The sequence below is a fragment of the Canis aureus genome, chromosome 6, assembly GCF_053574225.1.
Source record: "Canis aureus isolate CA01 chromosome 6, VMU_Caureus_v.1.0, whole genome shotgun sequence".
Classification (NCBI taxonomy): Eukaryota; Metazoa; Chordata; class Mammalia; order Carnivora; family Canidae; genus Canis; species Canis aureus.
This window is the reverse complement of record NC_135616.1, coordinates 2482760-2502510: the sequence shown is the minus strand read 5'-3', so window position 1 is coordinate 2502510 and position 19751 is coordinate 2482760. Positions and strand designations below refer to the sequence as shown.

The 19751-nt window shown below is 38.6% G+C and overlaps 1 protein-coding gene and 1 long non-coding RNA gene across 11 annotated transcripts in view; one reads left to right on the top strand and one right to left on the bottom strand.

The window, feature by feature from the left end:
* CEP192 (centrosomal protein 192) overlaps positions 1 to 19751 on the top strand; it is a 157055-nt gene that overhangs the window by 80497 nt on the left and 56807 nt on the right. For 9 of the 10 annotated variants that reach the window (XR_013381080.1, XM_077899870.1, XM_077899867.1 and 6 more), the window contains exons 17-22: positions 280 to 1108; positions 1195 to 1321; positions 8940 to 9108; positions 11429 to 12323; positions 13446 to 13594; positions 14947 to 15177. Coding sequence is in view for 9 of the 10 variants with exons in the window: in XM_077899870.1 (XP_077755996.1) it covers positions 280 to 1108; positions 1195 to 1321; positions 8940 to 9108; positions 11429 to 12323; positions 13446 to 13594; positions 14947 to 15177 (2400 nt within the window). In the remaining variant the exon portion in view is untranslated. The remainder of the gene's footprint in view (positions 1 to 279; positions 1109 to 1194; positions 1322 to 8939; positions 9109 to 11428; positions 12324 to 13445; positions 13595 to 14946; positions 15178 to 19751) is intronic. The other variant, XM_077899872.1, reaches the window with a different exon arrangement.
* On the bottom strand, positions 333 to 17104 carry LOC144315401 (uncharacterized). Its single transcript, XR_013381081.1, has 4 exons — positions 17066 to 17104; positions 16274 to 16401; positions 13972 to 14068; positions 333 to 432 (listed from the first exon to the last, which is right to left on the bottom strand). It is a non-coding gene; the product is annotated as an uncharacterized LOC144315401 (long non-coding RNA).

Genomic DNA, 19751 nt, shown 5'->3' with positions numbered 1-19751 from the left:
TTTTTTGCTTTAAATTATTGTCTGGTTCAGTTTTAACACCTTTTTAGCATCTCTTTAACTCCTGAATATTTTTATGTAATTGATAATCCAAGTCTGTGAGTAACCCAATACTCTAAAGTTGATAACAAGTGTCTTTTTTTTTTTAATTAGGGTATTTAATTGGTATACCATTAACTTCTAGCTGCTGTTAAATTTTAGGTAATATCTAAAGATTAAACTAGTATGTACGTGTCCATGGAACTGAGTAAATTTATCTGATGTGAATTTTCTTCTTTCTAGGACAATTTCTTCATGAGTAGTAAACCCCAAAGAGATAAAAGCAAGATACCTACTGGTGGTGATTCTGTACTTAGGATAAGCACCATTGCTTCAGCCATTGCAGATGCATCAGTGAGTACTGATCCTTCCCAACTTGCCGCCATGATCAAGGCACTTTCAAATAAAACCAGAGAGAAGACTTCTAAGAAGGATAATAAACAAAAGGACTATTCCACTGTGTCTCATTTCTTACCTAGTGATACAGAAAAAAGTAGTGGCTCCAGCATGTTTGATATGGAGAAATACCTTAAAAAAACAGAAGTTAGTAGATACGAAGGTGGACTGGAAAACTTTTCAAGAGCTAGTACGTCTGATATTTGGGATTTATCTTTGCCCAAAGAACAGACTACACAAGACATCCATACAGTGGACTTAGGTGCTACTAATAAAAATATAAGGGAACCAGAAGAAAATACAGTATTTACTTTTTATGGTGAAAATGGAAAGAGTGAGAATCAAGAATCGTTTAGAACAAACTTTCCACATTCAATTCTTACAAATAGAAAAGAGAGTGAAAATACTGTAGTTGATGTGAAGACCTGTCCTATTGACAACAAATTACCAGACATTGGTAACTGTAAAACAGCTCCATCAGTATCCACTCCCAAATCTGATAGTTATTCATTAGTAAGGAATCCCAGGATAGCATCTGTTTGGCTGTCAGAAGAGTGTGAAGAAATACCAAATAATGGAGAAAATCAGAGGCAAAATGAATGTGCTAGTGAAGCAAGCAACAGTGAAAAACATGTGACTTTTGGAAAACATTGCATAGTTGCACCTAAAAATGTTGGTAAGTGTTGAAGTAATTGGTCATGTTCACAGAATTATGAGTGATTTTGTTGTTGTTCTCATTGAAAAATAACACCTTTCTGATAGATTTGCAAAATCACTCTCCTGAACATGGTGGACATGGCTCAGAGGATGACCAGGATAGCTTCAGACCTTCCTCTTCTCCACTGAATCATTCTTCTCCTAGTGAAACTTCTGGAACAAGTTTATCAGGGTAGGTGCTTACCTTTTTTTTTTTTTTTCTTTAATAAAAATACATGTTCAGTATAAGAAAATTAGAAAAAGTGTAGAGAAGAAAAATGTCATTTATAGGTTCATTTCTCAAAGGTAGCCATTGCAAATATTTTTTGAATTTGTTTCAAGCCATTTTTCTGTGCAAATTTATATACTTTGTTGTTTTCACTTATAATGATTCTTTGTATTTAAGAGAAAATTAGTAATGTTACAGTCTACACAGTGAATCAGTCATGCATTATTTGATGCCCCTGGTGGATAATGGTAGATAATATATTTCACTATGTTTTGCCATTTTATTTTATTTTTTGTCTGTTTTGCCATTTGAGATGAACAACTTTGCCTATAAAAATTTTGTTTTGTCTGACTTCATAAGGCTAGATATCTAAAAGTGAAACTATTAGCAGATTATTTTCTAAATAGGTCTTAAAGACTAATGTTCTCACCTCAGTGTATAATGAGAATATCAATCTCACTGTTTTCTTAACAGCATTTGAAATAGCTTAAAGGTTTGGATTTTTTTTATATTGTAGTATTAATTTGATTTTTTAAGACTTGAGATTGGTAAATACTAGAAAAAGAATATTGATACTTCATAGATTTTAACTGAAGCTGTAAACTAATTTAACCATCAAATTATAAGGACTTTTTAAAAATGCCATAATTTGCATTATTTAAAAACTACATACCTATATAGGTATATGTGTGTATAACTTTTGAACAATGTAAATTCATTGCTTTATGAAATGTATACATGTGTATTTATGTGTAGATGCACTCATGCACATGTGTTGTATTTTCATTACTGTGTTCCTTGTCTGCTTGTTCCTGAATCCCTTCCCACCAGGGAACTGCTGTATTTCTTAGGTATTCTAGAGTTTCTTTATGCATGCATAACAAAATATAAATAAATATTCTTACTGTCATCCCTTTTTATATTCAATATCGGGTCCTTTTCACATGTATGTTTGACTATAGAAGGCTTCATTTGTATTATAGTCACTTTGGTCATGTGAAATTGATCTATAGGGTAATTTCTCAGAAATGAGCTTCTTGGATCAGAGTATTTGTATGCATGTTCATAGTTAAATTAGTACAACCACTCCATAAGGGTACTGATTTAGTTTTCCTACCAACAGTTTAAGAGAGAGCCTGTTTTCCCATACCCTCATCAACAGAATGTTTATAAAACTATTTGATGGTTGACATTTTGATAGGCAAAAGAAGTAGTATCTCAGTATAACTTTAATTCATATTTTTGAAGTGTGATGGTGAGCATCATTTCCTCTGTATTTGCTATGACTATCCATATTTGTTGCTCCTTTTTTTCATGGGTGTTTTGTTTTTTGTTTTTTTTTGGTTTTACTTTGCTTGTAGTTTTTTTGCCATACAGAAAGTTGATTATTAAATTTACAAATTTTGTCTTTTATGGGTTTTTTTTTCTTTTTTGAAGAAGGCAGGGAGGGAGAGAGAATCTTAAGCAGTCTCTATGCCCAGCGTAGAGCTTGATGTGGGGCTCAGTCTCACAACCCTGAGATCATGACCTGAACCAAAATCAAGAGTCAGACACTTAACTGACTGAATTACCTAGGTGCCCCTCTTATGGCTTTATAAAAGATTTTTATGTGTTTCCCTATTGCAAGATTTTAATTAATAAAAAAACTTACCTAAACAGTGAAATTATCAAAAATGTTCAGTAATTAGAAACAGGTTGAAATTAAATCTGATTTCAAAGTTACCTCGTAAGTTTTTCCCTAGTTGCCATTGGAGTTTTGCATATTTAAGTGGTACGGGTAAGCTAGAACTATTAGTAGAGGGCTAAAATTCTTTCCTGTTTCAGTGACACTTAACACTTTTTCATATGCACAGCCTCCACTTAACAGTTTATGTGTGTAAGACATTAGAAATCATCTAGCCCAACCAAATTTGAAGGTTATCTCTCCTTGACTTGTCATGACTGATGTCATCTACTGATTTTTCTTCGTCTCCCCTCTAATAATTGTCTGTAAAGTTATCTGAGCATTTATCTTTGTACTGTTTAAATATGCTTCTGACACTTGCTTTGCCAGTTTTTAAATGATATTCTTTGAGTCCCATTTTATTAGTTTCCCATGGCTGCCATAACAAAGTGTCACAAACTGGGTGGCTTAACACAACAGAAAGTTATTGCCTCACACTCTGTAGGCTGGAAATTCAGGCCATGTTCTCCCTGAAGCTTTTAGGGAAGGGGATACCTGGCTGGCTCAGTTGGTAGAGCCCGTAACTCTTGATTTGAGGGTTGGGAAGTCTAGCCCCTTGTCGGGTGTAGAGATTACTTACAAATAAAGCTTTTCAACTGAAGCTTTTACAGGAGAAACCTTCCTTACATCTTCCAGCTTCTGATAGTCGTAGGCATCCATTGGTTTGTAGACAAACTAATCTGTCTCTGTATTCACATTGGATTAAGGGCCCAGTCTATTCCACTTTGATCTTATTTTAACTAATTACATCTGCAGTGACCCCATTTCCAAATAAGGTCCATTTACCTTAATACCATTCTGAAGTATTGGGTCTTAATACTTAAACATTTTTTTTGGAAATGCTTAACCCATAATAGCATCTTTGGCCAATGACACAATTAAGGAGCTCATTCTCATGTTCTTTCCCTTTCCACCTTTTTCTTTTTTAGTTATGTAATTTCTACATTGGCATTTCATTTACATTTTGATTCATCACCATATCCTACACTTGTTTAATTTCTATTCTGTAGTTAAATATATTCTTTTCTAGCCATCGGGTGTCCCCCCCCCCCCCCCAACACTGACTAAAGTACGTACTGTGGTCATTTACTCAGAGGATGGAGGGAACAGTACTCGCTAGGCTCTTTTATGTTCCACAGTTAAACTGTGGCTTTTATAATGAAAGCATAGCAGGCTGTGTTTCAAATTGTTTGCTTCTGCTTAGGGATTGTTTTCCTGTTTCTGTGGAATGTAAGAGGGAAATCTGAGGCACCCCAGTTCTTCTTGCCTCACAATTGACTTGATTTTTTTTTTTTTTTTTTTTGTAAGCTTCTGCCAAAGATGCTCTCTTTCAAGTCTAGTTTAATTTGATTAGGCTGTATTTCTTGTTGACTCTTAATGGTTACTCTTCAATATATGGATTCGAGCATTTATTTATTAAGGAAAATTTGCTCCAGCCCCCAGACTCAAGTGATGCATATGTGGGATCTGTTTTGCTTGACTTCGGCATTTATTGTCTCTTTAATCCGTTAAGAACTACTATTTGGAAAAATTATAGATCCACAGGACGTTACAAAGATCTTACAGAGGGGTTACCATTTCCCCTAGCAGTTACGTCTCCCATCATTAATGGTGTCTGCACCAGGAACTTGTCCTGGGTACAGTGTCATGTTATCACAGATGTGAATTCATGTAACTGCCACCCAAAAATCAGAGATACAGAACTTCAGCATCACCACAGTGATCTGCCTCTTTATTGGTTTCATCTTGTTTGCATTTCACATTTTAATCTCTGCATTCCTTACAGTGTTTTCTGCAGTGTTCTTTCCTCCTGTGTACTTTAAATCTGATTTCAAAGTTACCTTTCTGTGGTTTTGGTATTTCTTAAATTGTATATGAAGGCATTTAATAAAAACTCTAAGTACTCTTATCTAAAGCCTTCCATTATTACTGTTTTCCTTCACACTGCTCTTAGAGGCAGAATGCTGGCTGGCTGGTCTTACTCTTGGACCCACCTGATTTTGTGTGTGTATGTGTGTGTGCGTGCGTGTGTGTGTGCACTTCTAAGAAAAGTATTATGTGTAAGAATACTGAAGTTTCTCATGAACTTGGTATATGTTCAGATATTTTGATTGAGGGCATGAAGTTTAACCTCTCTGGAGTGACCATAGAATTGATTAACTAGCCAGGCACCTGCACCCCCACCTCTTAGTGTGGGGCAAAACCACAGGACATAATGGGAAAAGGCCAATTTAGAAGAGCATAAGTGTGCTCTGAATTAAAATCACTGAGGAAGATGAAACGAGAGTGATGAGATGTTGCTGAGTTGCTCAGCATACGTATTTTGCTACTATAGCCACTAAAGCAAATAAATACCAGTGGAGATCTCTCCATCAGTATCCGGCCTGTAGATTAACCCATGAATCATTTTGGGGTGTGGTTTAGTCTACTAGCATGCTTACTGTCAGGTTTCTGGCTCATTCCTAACCCAATTTTAGGCTTTCACAGTATGCATTGTTAGATTTTTACTGATGTATAATTAACATACAGTGAAATACACAGATCTTTGGGGTTTCATTCAGTGTTTCTGGACACTTACATACCTGTTTAAAACCACCACCTAAGATATATAGGACATATACGTCTTCCGCCATTCACAATCCTTTGCTGTTTTCATGTCAGTTGTCCTCCCTTCCCCACTCCCACTCAATCACTCACTTTTTTTTTTTTTTTTAACCACTCACTTTCTGGTTTGTATCATCATAATTTAGTTTTGGCTCTTACTACATTTGAATGGAATGGTACATTTTTCTGTGTCTAGCTTCCTCCGCTTAACATGTTTCTGAGATTCATCCTTGGTTACCTGTACCAGTAGCTCCTGGTACTCATTGCTGTTGGAGCACACTGTCGAGTGACTGTGGCCGTGCTGTGTATCTGTTCTCCTTTTGCACAACATGCATTGTCATTTAAGCCTCATTTCCAGGTCTGTTTATTTAGGTTCTTATTGCAGCTTTCTCTCCATTTTCCCTTATCACTTTGAAATGCCTCTGTCAGTTTCTTAGTTGGTTTTCCAGGATTATGATAAACTGTATACACAGTTAATTTCTTCAGCTGAGGAAGTTTTTTGTTTTCTGTTACTTTTGGTAATTGGCTGGGTTCCACCTATTCTTTCTTCCTTTTGAGAACCCTGGTTTCCCATTAGTTAACATTCCCTTCTCTGGTCATTTATGACTGTTTTCCCTAATTTTCATTTTTTATACATTCACTGTACTGTGGGTTAGCTGCTCAAGGGTTTATTCTCTGTATCACTGATTTTCTGTAGCATCAATTACACTTTTTATTGCTGCCAACATCGACTTCGATTTTGTACTTATTTTAATTGAAGTCCTCCTTTACTTTTTAATTATGGTAAAATGAGTGTGATTTATTTTTTTGAGTGTGATAATTTTATTCTTTTTCTCTGGTTTCTGCCAACTGGTATTCTTGAGTGTTGTGTGTGTTTTAGACTATTGATTTGAGATAGAGAAGTACACAGATGGGGTTGGAGTGGGGAGGGGAGGGGCAAACAGAGAGGGAGAAGCAGACTCCCCACTGAGCAGGGAGCCTGACTCCGGGGCTTGGTGCCAGGACCCTAAGATCATGACCTGAGCTGAAGGCAGATACTAAACTAATGGAATCACCCAGGCTCCCCTAAGTAGTAGTGGTTTATATTCACAATATACTGTTGGTCAAAATTTTCATCTCTTCAGTGGCAGCATTTTTATGGTAAATGTACTTTATCTGATAAGTTTCGCTGCTCATTAGCATTCCTTTTAACTAGCTGGTCTTCCAGCTGGTTTCCAGCAGGTGCATAGAGGCGACGTAGGCCTTCAAGTTCCACAAACACCTTGGTATCTGTGTGGCTGACACCTTGGCAGTTGTGAATTCCTTTGAAGTTTGACATCTCAACTAAAATTTCTCTTTATTTCCATGTTTGTTTGTTTTTTTTCAGCTGGGGAAAGGCAGAGGGAGAGGGAAAGAATCTTAAGCAGGCTCTGTACCCACGCAGAGCCTGATGTGAAGCTTGATCTCACAATCCTGAGGTCATGACCTGAGCTAAAAACAGGAGTTGGATGCTTAACTGACTGAGCCACTCAGGAACCTCTATTTCCAAGTGTTCTGATGGTACACTTCTCATTACTTGAAATAATACACCCAAAATGCATTTGTTCCTTTCAGTCAAAGGAACTAGACTAGCACCTGGGTGGCTCAATTGGTTAAGCATCTGCCTTTAGCTCATGTCGTGATCCTGGGGTCCTGGGATCCAGCCCTGCTTCTCCCTCTCCCTCTGCCCCACTCATGTTCTCTCTCCTCTCTCTTATTCATTATTCTCTTTCTCTCAAATAAATAAATAACTTTTAAAAAAGAACTAGACTAATATACCACATTACCCCAATAACCTAGAATTTTTTGTATCATGGTGTGTGTGTGTATACATCTGTGTGCATATGGGAACCCATGTAGATACATGTCATGCAGAAGCTAAAATAGGCCTGAAGCAATTTGGTTAATATTCTGTCCCCATTGGTTAGAAATTAACTAACTAGATTTTGTCAATACCAGTGTGTTGATTTGGGGCTTTTTAAGAATCCAAAATTCAGAATGAGACTTTCTTTGTGTTTGTTGCCCAGCTTAGTATTCTGAACTTTGTGCAAAAGAAGGGTTTTGGTAAAATTCTGTCCAATAAGGGCTGAATTTGAAACTAAATGGCGGAGTGTACATGCAGCAGGTGCAGCAGCTGACATCAGCAGCAGTGCTTCCTGTCTGTTGGGACTGTGCCATTCTCTTCAGGTGGTGCTGCCTCTTTCCTCTCCTTGCGTCGGGCTGGGCTGACCCTGTGCTGGGGACTGGCTCACAGAAGGTGGTGTGTATATGAGATAGATGTGGGATCTAACTATATTTGTTGTTTTCTAATCTTTTTTTTTTTAATGTCCTAAACATCTTTCGGAGTCAAGGGATAGTACTCAACAGCATAATTTAAAATAGCTGAATAGTGTTTTTTTGCATGTTTGTGCCATAATTTCCATAGCCTAATTTCTCTTACATGTTAATACCTATCCTTTTGGCAAAGACTTTATGGTTAGCATTGATTTCCCCTAATTAATTTAAGGATTAATTCCTAGACTTAGAATGTCAGAGTCAAAGTGGCTTTGATATGCATTGCTTAATTGCTCAGTCAGAAGTTGTCCCACTTCATATTCCACTTAGCAATGTACAACTGATTTCATTTCTTTGCACTTAAGTACGTGATTCTTTGTTTTCATCTGTGCTCTTTGAGGCCAGGAACTTTTGAATGCTTGACTCAATGCTTTATATCAGGTGTTCAATAAGTGTTTATCAAATGAATAGCTAACATTGTTAAGCAACTTATATATGAGGTTTATTAATGAAAATGCCACAGCCTTGGGACGCCTGGCTGGCTGAGTGGCTGAGTGTCTGCCTTTGGTTCAGTGTGTGATCCCGGAGTCCCGGGATCAAGTCCCACATCAGGCTTCCTATATGGAGCCTGCTTCTCCCTCTGCCCATGTCTCTACCTCTCTCTCCCTGTGTCTTTCATGAATAAATAAATAAAAATATTTTTTAAAATGCCACAAAAAAGTAAAAATTAAAAAATGCCACAGCCTTTTTATTATAGTTTACCAAGTACTTCATTCAATAGGAATATGATTTAGAATTTAAGATAATTAAGACTGAAAATCCATGGTTGAGTTATCATATATGGCAGCTAGAGCAGAGACTAAGATTAACAAGCCCATTGGGCAGGCAGAAATGGCTTTTTGTTGTGTAGATAAAGTTAGATAAGGGAATGGAAAACTAATCATGAGATGTTCGCCCTTTCAGGTGTGCTTTAGAGTCTTTTGGTTCAGCAGCTCCTCAGAAGCCCCCCTGTGAGAGTGAGTCATCTGCATTGGTGTGTCCACAAGCCAGTGTGAGTAGGCTGACTTACGTGTCTGAACAAGAGAGCACCTGTCCCACTACAGCCTCAGATCATGGCCTTGAGGATCGCAAGGTGGGCAGCATTTCTGTTATTTCTTTAAGAAGGCTTATGGCTTTAAAGTGATACCGATGTAGCAGTCAGACTGAAGTTTAGGCCTGTGTAATTTCTGTTGCTTGTTTTACCTTTAAAACGTATGTGTGTGTGTGTGTGTTTTGATCAAATAACTACTCATGCTAGGCAGTGTACAGCTCTTTAGTATCTGCTCTCTAAAATCTTTCAGTCTGGTGGAGGGTACTTGCTAGGCACACTGGAATGAAGTACACTGTGATCCACCTATGCTGTGGGATTTAGCGGGAGGTAACTACAAATCTGACTGGACCTGATGATGGTTCAACAGAGCTTTATGGAGGGATAAGTAATGTATTGAAGCTGTATTTTGTAAGACTACTTGACAGGGAGGAAGCAGACAAACAAATGGGGGAAGGTATGGAGTTGTAAAATAAACACTGCATTTGAAGGACCCCTGGAAGTTTGGAATGTCTGCAGTGAATTGTACATGGTGAAAGGAGGAAAGGCCAAACGTGAAGAGTCTTGTATATAAAATTTGGGAGTTCGAAGGCATAAGCAGGAAGGACACTGATGTGATCTGTGTTGTTTAATTTTTTATTTTTATGTTTTTAAGACTTTATTTATTTGAGAGTAAGGGAGTGCAAGCATGTGCATGAGTGACTGCAGGAGCCAATGTAGGGGAAGGGAAGAGGCAGAGGGGGAGAGGAAGAAGCAGGCTCCCCCCTCAGCAGCTCTACCCCAGGACCCTGGGATCATGACCGGAGCTAAAGGCATGTGATTAACCGACTGAGCCACCCAGGCACCTCTGTGTTGATGTTTTAAAAGCTCATGGCACTAGCACTGTGGAGGAGGCATTAAGCAGGGGCAAGATTACAATCAGGAGACTTTGACACGAGGCTGCTATAGTCAGGCAAGACGTGGTGTGAGCATGGATTAAAGTAGTGGCAGTGGGGTTGGGAGAGAAGCAGGTAGATCTGAAAGATTTATGTGGGAGAAACTAGACATTTACTTATTTTTATTTTTTAAAGATTTTATTTATTTGAGAGAGGAAGAGAGAGAGAACATGAGCAGGGAGAGGAAGAGGGAGACACAGGCTCCCCTCTGAGCAGGGAGCCCAATGCAGGGCTCAATCCCAGGACCTTGGGATCATGACCTGAGCTGGAAGCAGACACTTGACCAACAAAGCCACCCAGGCACCCCGAAGCTAGACTTTTATTATCTATGTGTGTGTTTTGTGAATACGACAGTATTCAATTTTTTAGTGGGCTGAATATGAATATGGTATGCAATATAGCTCTATTCCACCAAGCCCTTACTAAATATATCCAGTAAAGTTACTATATGTATGGTGTCATGTTGGACAAATCATTGAAAGCCATCTTTGATGACGCTCTTGAGCATTGGGTCTCTGTATTCTTAGCTTGTGGTTTTATAGGCTGAGTTGTAGTAACATGGACTCTGCTACTTTCTGAGATAAACTGTAACTTCACTAAGTTTGTTTCTTCATCTATGAGGAGGGACAGTGATATGATAACAGGGCTTGGTACCAAGAAGTTACACTGAATACATGCTGGTGGTTATTTGTATTGATTGGTTGATGATATCTGGCAAATAATCTCAGCTTTGTTTATTAATGTCTCTATGTGGTCTAAAAGAAATTTTCAAACCAAGTGCAGAGAATAGTCTGTTAGTTGCATCTTACATGTCAATTCCAGTTGGTCTACCCTGCAGCCTGTAGACTTCACTCCTAAGGTGATGCATTATAATGAAATGAGTATATGAACGTTGACTGTGGCTGTTACTTCTTACTTAGGAAGACAGAAGAACCACATAATCTTAGGCACTGGAAAAGACTTAGTGCTCATAGAAATTAGCATCTTCGAGTGTAACAGCAGCATAGACAAAAAATGGGGGTGGGGAAGCTTGTGAGCTCTACTGATTCTTCCTGAGCTCGTGTCAGCTTCATTTGAAAGCTTGCTTAGCCTCCACTCCTGTGTTATTAATTTATTTAGATTTTTATTATATATTTTCCAGGAAAACAGCCCCTAAATTTGAATGAAAGTAATTATCTCGTCCTTTGTCTATATAAATTTGTCAGAGATATAATTGCTATGTATCTCCTCTTTAGTCTCCTCATAATTATTTCTGTGAAAGAATAACTGCACTTTCTGACCTTGAATCTAGAATTTCACAGCTGCAAAAAGTTGGCCTTTTTTTGTCAGAGTTTATGTCCTGTAGATCTCTTCTTTATTTGAGATTATATATCAGGATGCTTTGAATATGTGATAGCTCATGGATTATTTAACTTTTTTTTTTGTCACAGAGTGATGTCACCAGTGAATTGAGCAGCACAATTATTCAAGCCAGTCCAGTTCCATCAGAGGAACGGGCTATGGAAAAGCAGAGAGAAAAAGGTCTGTTTCAAAGTAGAAGTAAAGTAGCACTGTCCTATAATCAGAAAAACGCAGATACAGACAATGTGACTGAAACGACTTCTCTGAGTAGCAGACCTGAAGATGTAAAGCCTTACTTCAGGTTGGATAAAGATCTTTCCTCCAAAAGTGGAGACCTATCAGAAACTGGTGCAGTAGGGTTGACCTCTAAACCCAGTGAATTGGACCAGATCAGCCTGGGTCTACTGAGCAAGTCAGGTCTCACCCACCCAGTTGTGTCAGCGATGCCACACCTCCCTGTGTCACACCAGACGTTTGTGAACAAAGATGAAAGAGTAGCCTCTGAAGATATGTTAACTGCTGGCAGTGCAGTAAGTGGCCAGATTCCTCATTGGATGGCCCCTGGAAACCAGGGCGCCCCTGTTCCCAGCACTATGCCTTGTAGCTCTGCTCCTGAGATGCAGAACATGCTCACTGCAGTTCCTACACTCTTGACTCAGCATTCTTTTACCACAGCTCCCTTGGCCCAGCAGTATTTGGGAACACTGCCTCAGTGCCAGGCTGGCAGTGCCACCGTCTGTGGATTCTCAGGAAGCTGTCCATATCCTGCTGTCGCAGGAGAACATGTTCAGAACTCTGTGGCCATGGGAATTTGTCTAGGACAAAATATCGGCTCTGGATTGATGGGTGCCTCTTCCCTTTACAACCCATATTCTAATGCCTTAAATCAGAATCTTCTAAGTACAGCAAAACCTTTTCCTATGCAGCCTGTTGGTACAAATTGTGGAATTGAACCATGGGATTCAGGAATACTGTCAGGATTTGGTAAGATGTTTTTTCTTGGTTATTGCTTATTGTTGCTTGCTATTATTTAAAAATTGAGTTTTGTCGGGCTCCCTGCATGGAGCCTGCTTCTCCCTTTGCCTGTGTCTCTGCCTCTCTCTCTGTCTCTCTCTCTCTCTCTTTCTCTCTCTGTGTCCCTCATGAATAAATAAATGAAATCTTTAAAAAATAAAATAAATAAAATAAATAAAAATTGAGTTTTCTCAAACGAGACCACAAAATGAGTTTGTTTCAAGAAGATACTAGTTGGTCTGAATTTCTCTTAATTTTATTCTTTGTCCTAAATTGAGAACACAGACCATAATATATTTCTGTGCAAGGGTCCCTAACATGGCCTTAGAAAAACACAAACACTTAATACAAGTGAGACTCTCAGTGCTTTTGTCTTCCTGTCTCTCCTGTACTCTGTACTTAGATTTCTGTTACTCTTTCGACTAGGAACGGTCCAGTTTAGAATTGACTCCCTGGAGAAGTGAGTCTCTTCCCACTTTTTAAAGGCTTTGGGGGATGACAGTTGTGAGAGGCAGCACCTTTCCACACTTGTCTGCAGTGGCTGAAATATCCCCTGGATTCTTCTGCTAGGGACAGCCGCTCTGAGCGGAGCTGGGTGCTATGCTTTCACACAGTGCACATGACCACTGGTATTCTGTCCTCGTCTCTACCCCCATTTTCGTCTCAAGGAAATTCCGGTTATTGCATAAGAATGGAGAAAAGATTGGTCTTATTAAAAATCTGGCTAGATGTAGACCTTCAAAATTAGAGCTCTCCGTAGTTTCTTAACAGGTTAAGTGTAGTGGCTTATATTTGTGGTAGAAAAAAGGGAGAGATTACTAATAGGCAATAACATCGAAGAATTGATTGGCTGTAAATTATGGTTTGATCAGTTGTACTTGTTCTTCCTGGGCTGGATATAGTGAGAAAAAGTTGTTGGCCTATGCTGAGGCTTATACAAGGTCAAGGACTCCTACAGCGGCAGGGCACTTGATATCATAGCTCTTGGGTGTCAACAGGTAGTCTCGTGTAAAAATTTCCATCCATCCAGTTGTGCTTTTAATCAGGTGTTTTGCTATAACCTGCATTTGACCATGCTTTATCTTTACCCAGGGAAGGTAAGAGTACCTGAAGAACTGAAGTTTCCTCATGCTTGCTGTGTTGGCATTGCTTCACAGACCTACCTTAGTGTACTTAATCCAGCTGACCGCTGGCTACAGGTCAGCATTGGGGTTCTCACCATTAGTATCAATGGTGAAAAGGTAAGCTTTCTGCATTTTTGGCCTTTGAATTAGTAATTGCTTTATGATTAATGCTGGATTTCTCTCTAGTACTACCTTTCATAAGGGTGGGGGGAGGTCCTGTTCTCCTATCCTTGTATGCCTTTCACAGAATCATTGCAGTGGTGCATAGAAGAATAACATATCTTTTTCTTAACCCTCTCCTTTTGTTGTAGTACGTTCAGAATTGAAATCTGAATTTGTTTCTCATTTTTCTATTGGTTACTTCTTATATTTGGTTATTTATTCATCAGACCATGTAAATGTTCTTTTAGTGCTATTTAAACCACTGAAAGGTATGGTTTCTGTTATTTGTCGGTTTTGTTAAAAATGATTGAGTATAAGTTACCATCACTTACCAAAAAAAGTTATTCTTGGGATCAGTTGACTTCATACAGTAAGTGGAGTCTTTTTGACATTTATCTGATCACGTTCTTACATGATCTTCTTAATTACCTGGAAATACAATTTTAACATTAACTCTTAAAGCAAGGGTCACTGACATGATTAGCTAGAGGTGCTAAAGTACAATATTCTAGATCTCTTTTCACGATTAGAGTGACACGTGTGGACATGGTAGGTGGGGATGTGGCAGATGGTCAGCAACTCCTGTTTTAGAATGTCCTGGTTTTGTGACTGCTGCTTGCAGATGAGTGTTGGTGGCTGAGTTTACTTTTTCCCTCTTACCTCCCAGTAATAACCCTTATTTACCTGGCAAAATGAGATTGTGTCTACTCACCATCTTCCCTTTTCCTGGTCTTTCTTCTCTAGTCCTGAGCTCATATGGAAAGTGTGTGATTGGAGGAAAATGGTAAGGGTGAGAGGTGAAGCTGCAGGCCCTTTTCGAGGTGTGTAAGAATTAGTGTTGCCTCTGAGTATGGGCAGAAAGAATGCTCTTGTGTACAGTGAGGAGGGAGGGTTTGCAGCAAGTTGTAATCATGCCCTTAGAGGCCTGATGAAAACCTCGGAGGTCAGTCTAATTCCCCTGATTGTACAGCTGCAGACACCAGCTCTGGATGACGTGTGGGGCCTGGAGTACTGCTGTTTCCAGGAGCTTTTGCAGTGTAAGTGAGGGTATAGACCTTGTGTTTACTTTAAAACAGATGAGGGAACACATTCAACTCATCTTCCTAAGTCTTCATGATTTTAGCTAATTGTGCTTTACAGATAATGAGTTACAGGACTTGGATATTTTGGAAGAGGTCATAAATTTTCGGATTTGGTAGTTTGAGTGACTGGGGAAAAAAGGGATCTTAAACTCGTTGATTCTAATTCTTGATTCTCCTTGTGAAGCCATTTCTTTATGAACTGTGTGGCTCTTTTTTTTTTTAAAGGTGGATCTTTCAGCATATCCTTGTTTAGTCTTCAAGAATAAAGTCATCATAAGACCTCATGCCACGGAAGAGATAAAAGTACTTTTCATACCATCTGATTCTGGGATTTTCAGATGTATATTCAGTGTTGCTTCTTGGCCATTTTCAGCAGATGCTGAGACCATAGCACAAGCAGAAGCTTTGGCAAGCCGAGTCATTCTCACGGCTGTTGCAGAGACCCCTGTGATCGAGGTAACTACTTGTAAGCAGATCTCTGTCATACCCGGCATTTGAATGATGGCTGTTTAATCTTAGAAGTAATATTTGGGAAAATTGAATATGTGGGTAAATACCACCACAATATTATTTTCAAGCTAACCATTGGTTCTTAATATCTTCTTATTTTAGAATTTAAAATTATTTATTTTACAGAAACAAAATATACTTGCTAGATGTATTAGTTTGGAGTATTCTGAAAAGTCACTAGACATACTGGGTTATTTTATTTTTTAACTTTTTTTTTTTTTTTTTTAAGATTTTATTTATTCGTGAGAGAGAGAGAGAAAGAGGCAGAGGGAAAAGCAGGCTCCATGCAGGAAGCCCAATGTGGGACTCAATCCCAGGACCCTGGGATCAAGCCCTGAGCTAAAGGCAGATACTCAACTGCTGAGCCATCCAGGCGTCCTGGGTTATTTGTTTTAAAGGAGACTAAGAAATGTAACCAGTGATATCCCTCATGCTATATGTAAACGTTAGATGTTCTGTGTTAGCTTTTTATTTTTAATTTTTTATTTTGTTTAAAGATTTATTTAAGTAATCTCTGTAACCAATTTGGGGCTCAGATTCACAACACCTGAGATCAAGTTGCCTGCTCCAGTGACTGAGCCAGCCAGGTGCCCCTTATTAGCCTTTTAAATATCACTTTAAGAAACAACACAGTAAGTGGTTAGGTAGGGAAAAATCTTGAATATATGTATATAGAGAAAATAAGAACAGCTGCCCTATGTTACATGAATGCATGTTCTAACTTGGAATGTTCAGTGAATCACATCATATAGGGATTTTGAAAAGTGTTGTCATGTCAATTTGAAAGGACATGAGGACTAAGATTTGTCTCTAGTGATGAAGTCACCAGTGTTGATGATCTTCCAGAGTTTGAGTACAGTTGTTTTCTCCCTGGAGTACTTCTCCCATACACTCTCTCACTTTTTCTAGATATCACCTCATACTGTTGATAGAATGGCAGTTCCCCTCTGGCCCCTCATCCCCACACACTTACCTCCTCCTCCCTTTGGCTCGCTTTACTTCTCTGCTTAGCATTTTCCGCGGTGATATACTAAATACTTACCTGTTTATTGTCTGATCCTCCTTGCCCCCACTAGAGTGTAAGCTGTTTGGGGATCAGGACATGTGTCTCTTGTTCCCTTCCAGAATAGTGCTTGGCACATAGTAGGGGCTCAAGTAATAGTTGCTGAACTGTTTTTGGACAGAAGGTGGAAATAGCATTACTTCTAAATGTATATGGTTTTTGAAATATTGTATTACGTATTACATATGTACCAAGACCAGTGAATATAGTCAGCAGTTTCATCCATATTGTTAAAGATGTATGTATTAAGTCTGGCCAAGGAAGACATTATGGATTGTCTCTAGGGTAAATTGGATCGTTACATGTTTTAAAGTATATTTATAGTTTGGGGTATTTTTTTGAGATTTTATTTTGAGAAAGAGCATGTTTGCACGAGTGGAGGCAGGGGCAAAGGAAGAGGGAGAGAATCTCAGGCAGATTCTGTGCTGAGTGCAGAGCCTGACATGGTGCTTGATCTTACAACCCGGAGATCATGACTTGAGCTGAAACCAAGAGTTGGACACTTAACTGAAGTACATTTATAGTTTCCAAATTTTTTAGGGATGTTGCAGCTGCCTCTCCTTTTCACACTCCCCACATTGGAGTCAGAATATGGGTTGGGGGGGAGGAGAGAGATTACATGGCGTAGTATGTGTTGGATTTATGTTAGTATTTGTGTGCTTGAAAAGAATGGCTTCTGAGTGCAGAATTCTTTCATATGTCCTTTAGCTCTGATTTGGTACTGTGTGGTTCCAGTCTTCTATATCATTATTAATATTTCTGTGTACTTACTCTTTTGGCCTCTGAGCGATGTGTTTGTGGATTTGTCTGTTTCTCCTTATAATTCTATTGATGTTTGTCTTGGGTATTCTGAGATCTGAGGTTTTGTGTATTTAGACTCTAGATCATTTTATCTTCGAAGTGAAATCATTCCATTTATTTTATGTTTTTAAATATTTATTTATTCATTCATTCATTCATTCATGATAGACATAGAAAGAGAGAGAGAGGCAGAGACACAGGCAGAGGGAGAAGCAGGCTCCATGCCGGGAGCCTGACACATGACTCCATCCCGAGACTACAGGATCGCGCTCTGGGCCAAAGACAGACGCTAAACCGCTGAGCCACCCAGGGATCCCCGAAATCATTCCTTTTTAAAATAGCAGTTCTCTTTCATCTTTCTTTTGCATCTGTATTAGTTTCAAAGTTACACATTTCTGTTCCCTTTTTATTCAAACTGGTTATTCAGTCTAAAATTAATTAACAGCTCTGTTCTAGCCCAAACAACACAAAAAGCTAGTTATTTTAATGCTGATCTTTTCTTTCTGTAATATCTTTCATTAATATTTTAGTCCCAAATGGTTTTAAAATCCCAACATTGAACTTTTTTTAACAGACTGATCAAGCTCATTATATTCTTTTTAAATGGTTTTAAAATCCCAACATTGAACTTTTTTTAACAGACTGATCAAGCTCATTATATTCTTTTTGTGCTCAACATTATGTCTTGAATCTTCTGTTTTTATCTTTTTCATAGACTCTATTATCTGTATTTAAAATATACTTACAATTCAGATTATTTGTAGTTCCGCAGGTGCTGATTCTTCTAATTTTGCCAGGTCTTCCCAACTACTTTATTCGTGTAGTTCTATTTCTTTTTTTAATTTTAATTTTAATTTTTTTAGTTTTTTTTTTTTAGTTCTAATTTTTGAATTGATATTTAAATTTTTAAAATGTGAGTTCACCTCATGGAGGCTGCTCATTACTATAGAAATCCCACATTTCTTCGTTTTTTGAAGTGTCTGTAGAGCGGTTTGTATAACTTTGGTGGGTACTAAAGGTCTCAGTGATTTTCTTTCTTTTTTATTATTTTATTGAAGTTCAATTTCCCAACATATACTAGAACACCGACTACTCATCCCATCAAGTGCCCTCCTCAGTGCCCGTCACCCCAACCCACTACCCATTCCACTACCCTTTGTTCGTTTCCCAGAGTTAGGAATCTCTCATGGTTTGTCACCCTCTCTAATTTCCCCACTCAATTTCCCTCCTTTCCCTTATAATCCGTCTCACTGTTTCTTATATTCCCCGTATGAGTGAAACCATATGATGATTGTCCTTCTCCGACTGACTTATTTCACTCAGCATAATACCCTCCAGTTAAATCCACGTAGAGGCAAATAGCGGGTATTCGTCCTTTCTGATGGCTGAGTAATATTCCATTGTACATATAGACCACATCTTCCTTATCCATTCATCTGTCAATGGACACCGAGGCTCCTTCTACAGTTGGTCTATTGTGGACATTGCTGCTATAAACATTGGGGTGCAGGTGTCCTGCCATTACACTGCATCTATATCTTTGGGGTAAATCCCCAGGAGTGCAATTGCTGGGTCGTAAGGTAGCTCTAGTTTTAACTCTTGAGGAACCTTCACATGCTTTCCAGGATGGCTGTACCAGTGTGCATTCCCACCAATAGTGTAAGAGGGTTCCCCCTTCTCCACATCTTCTCCAACATTTGTGGTTTCCTGCCTTGTTAATTTTCCCCATTCTCACTGGTGTGAAGTGGTATCTCATTGTGGTTTTCATTTGTATTTCCCTGATGGCAAGTGATGTGACGCATTTTCTCATATGCTTGTTGGCCATGTCTATGTCTTCTTTGAAGAAATTTCTGTTCATGTCTTCTGCCCATTTCATGATTGGATTTTTTGTTTCTTGGGTGTTGAGTTTAATAAGTTCTTCATAGATGTTGGATACCAGCCCTTTATCTGCTATGTCATTTGCAAATATCTGTAGGCTTTTAGTTTTGTTGACTGTTTCTTTTGCTGTGCAGAAGCTTTTTATCTTGATTAAGTCCCAATAGTTCATTTTTGCTTTTGTTTCCCTTGCATTCCTAGATGTATCTTGCAAGAAGTTGCTGTGGCCAAGTTCAAAAAGAGTGTTGCCTGTGTTCTCCTCTAGGATTTTGATGGATTCTTGTCTCACATTTAGATCTTTCATCCATTTTGAGTTTCTCTTTGTGTCTGGTATAAGAGAATGGTCTAGTTTCATTCTTCTGCCCATGGCTGTCCAATTTGCCCAGCCCCATTTATTGAAGAGACTGTCTTTTTTCCAGTGGATAGTCTTTCCTGCTTTGTTGAATATTAGTTGACCATAGAGTTGGGGGCCCATTTCTGGGTTCTCACTTCTGTTCCATTGATCTGTGTGTCTGTTTTTGTGGCAGTACCACACTGCCTTGAAGATCACAGCTTTGTAGTACAGGTTGAAATCCGGCATTGTGATGCCCCCCAGCTCTGGTTTTCTTTTCAATATTCCCCTGGCTATTCGGGGTCTTTTCTGATTCCACACAAATCTTAAGATTATTAGTTCCAACTCTGGGAAGAAAGTCTATGGTATTTTGATAGGGATTTAATTGAACATGGAAATTGCCCTGGGTAGTATAGACATTTTCAGAATATTCTTCCATTCCATAAGCAT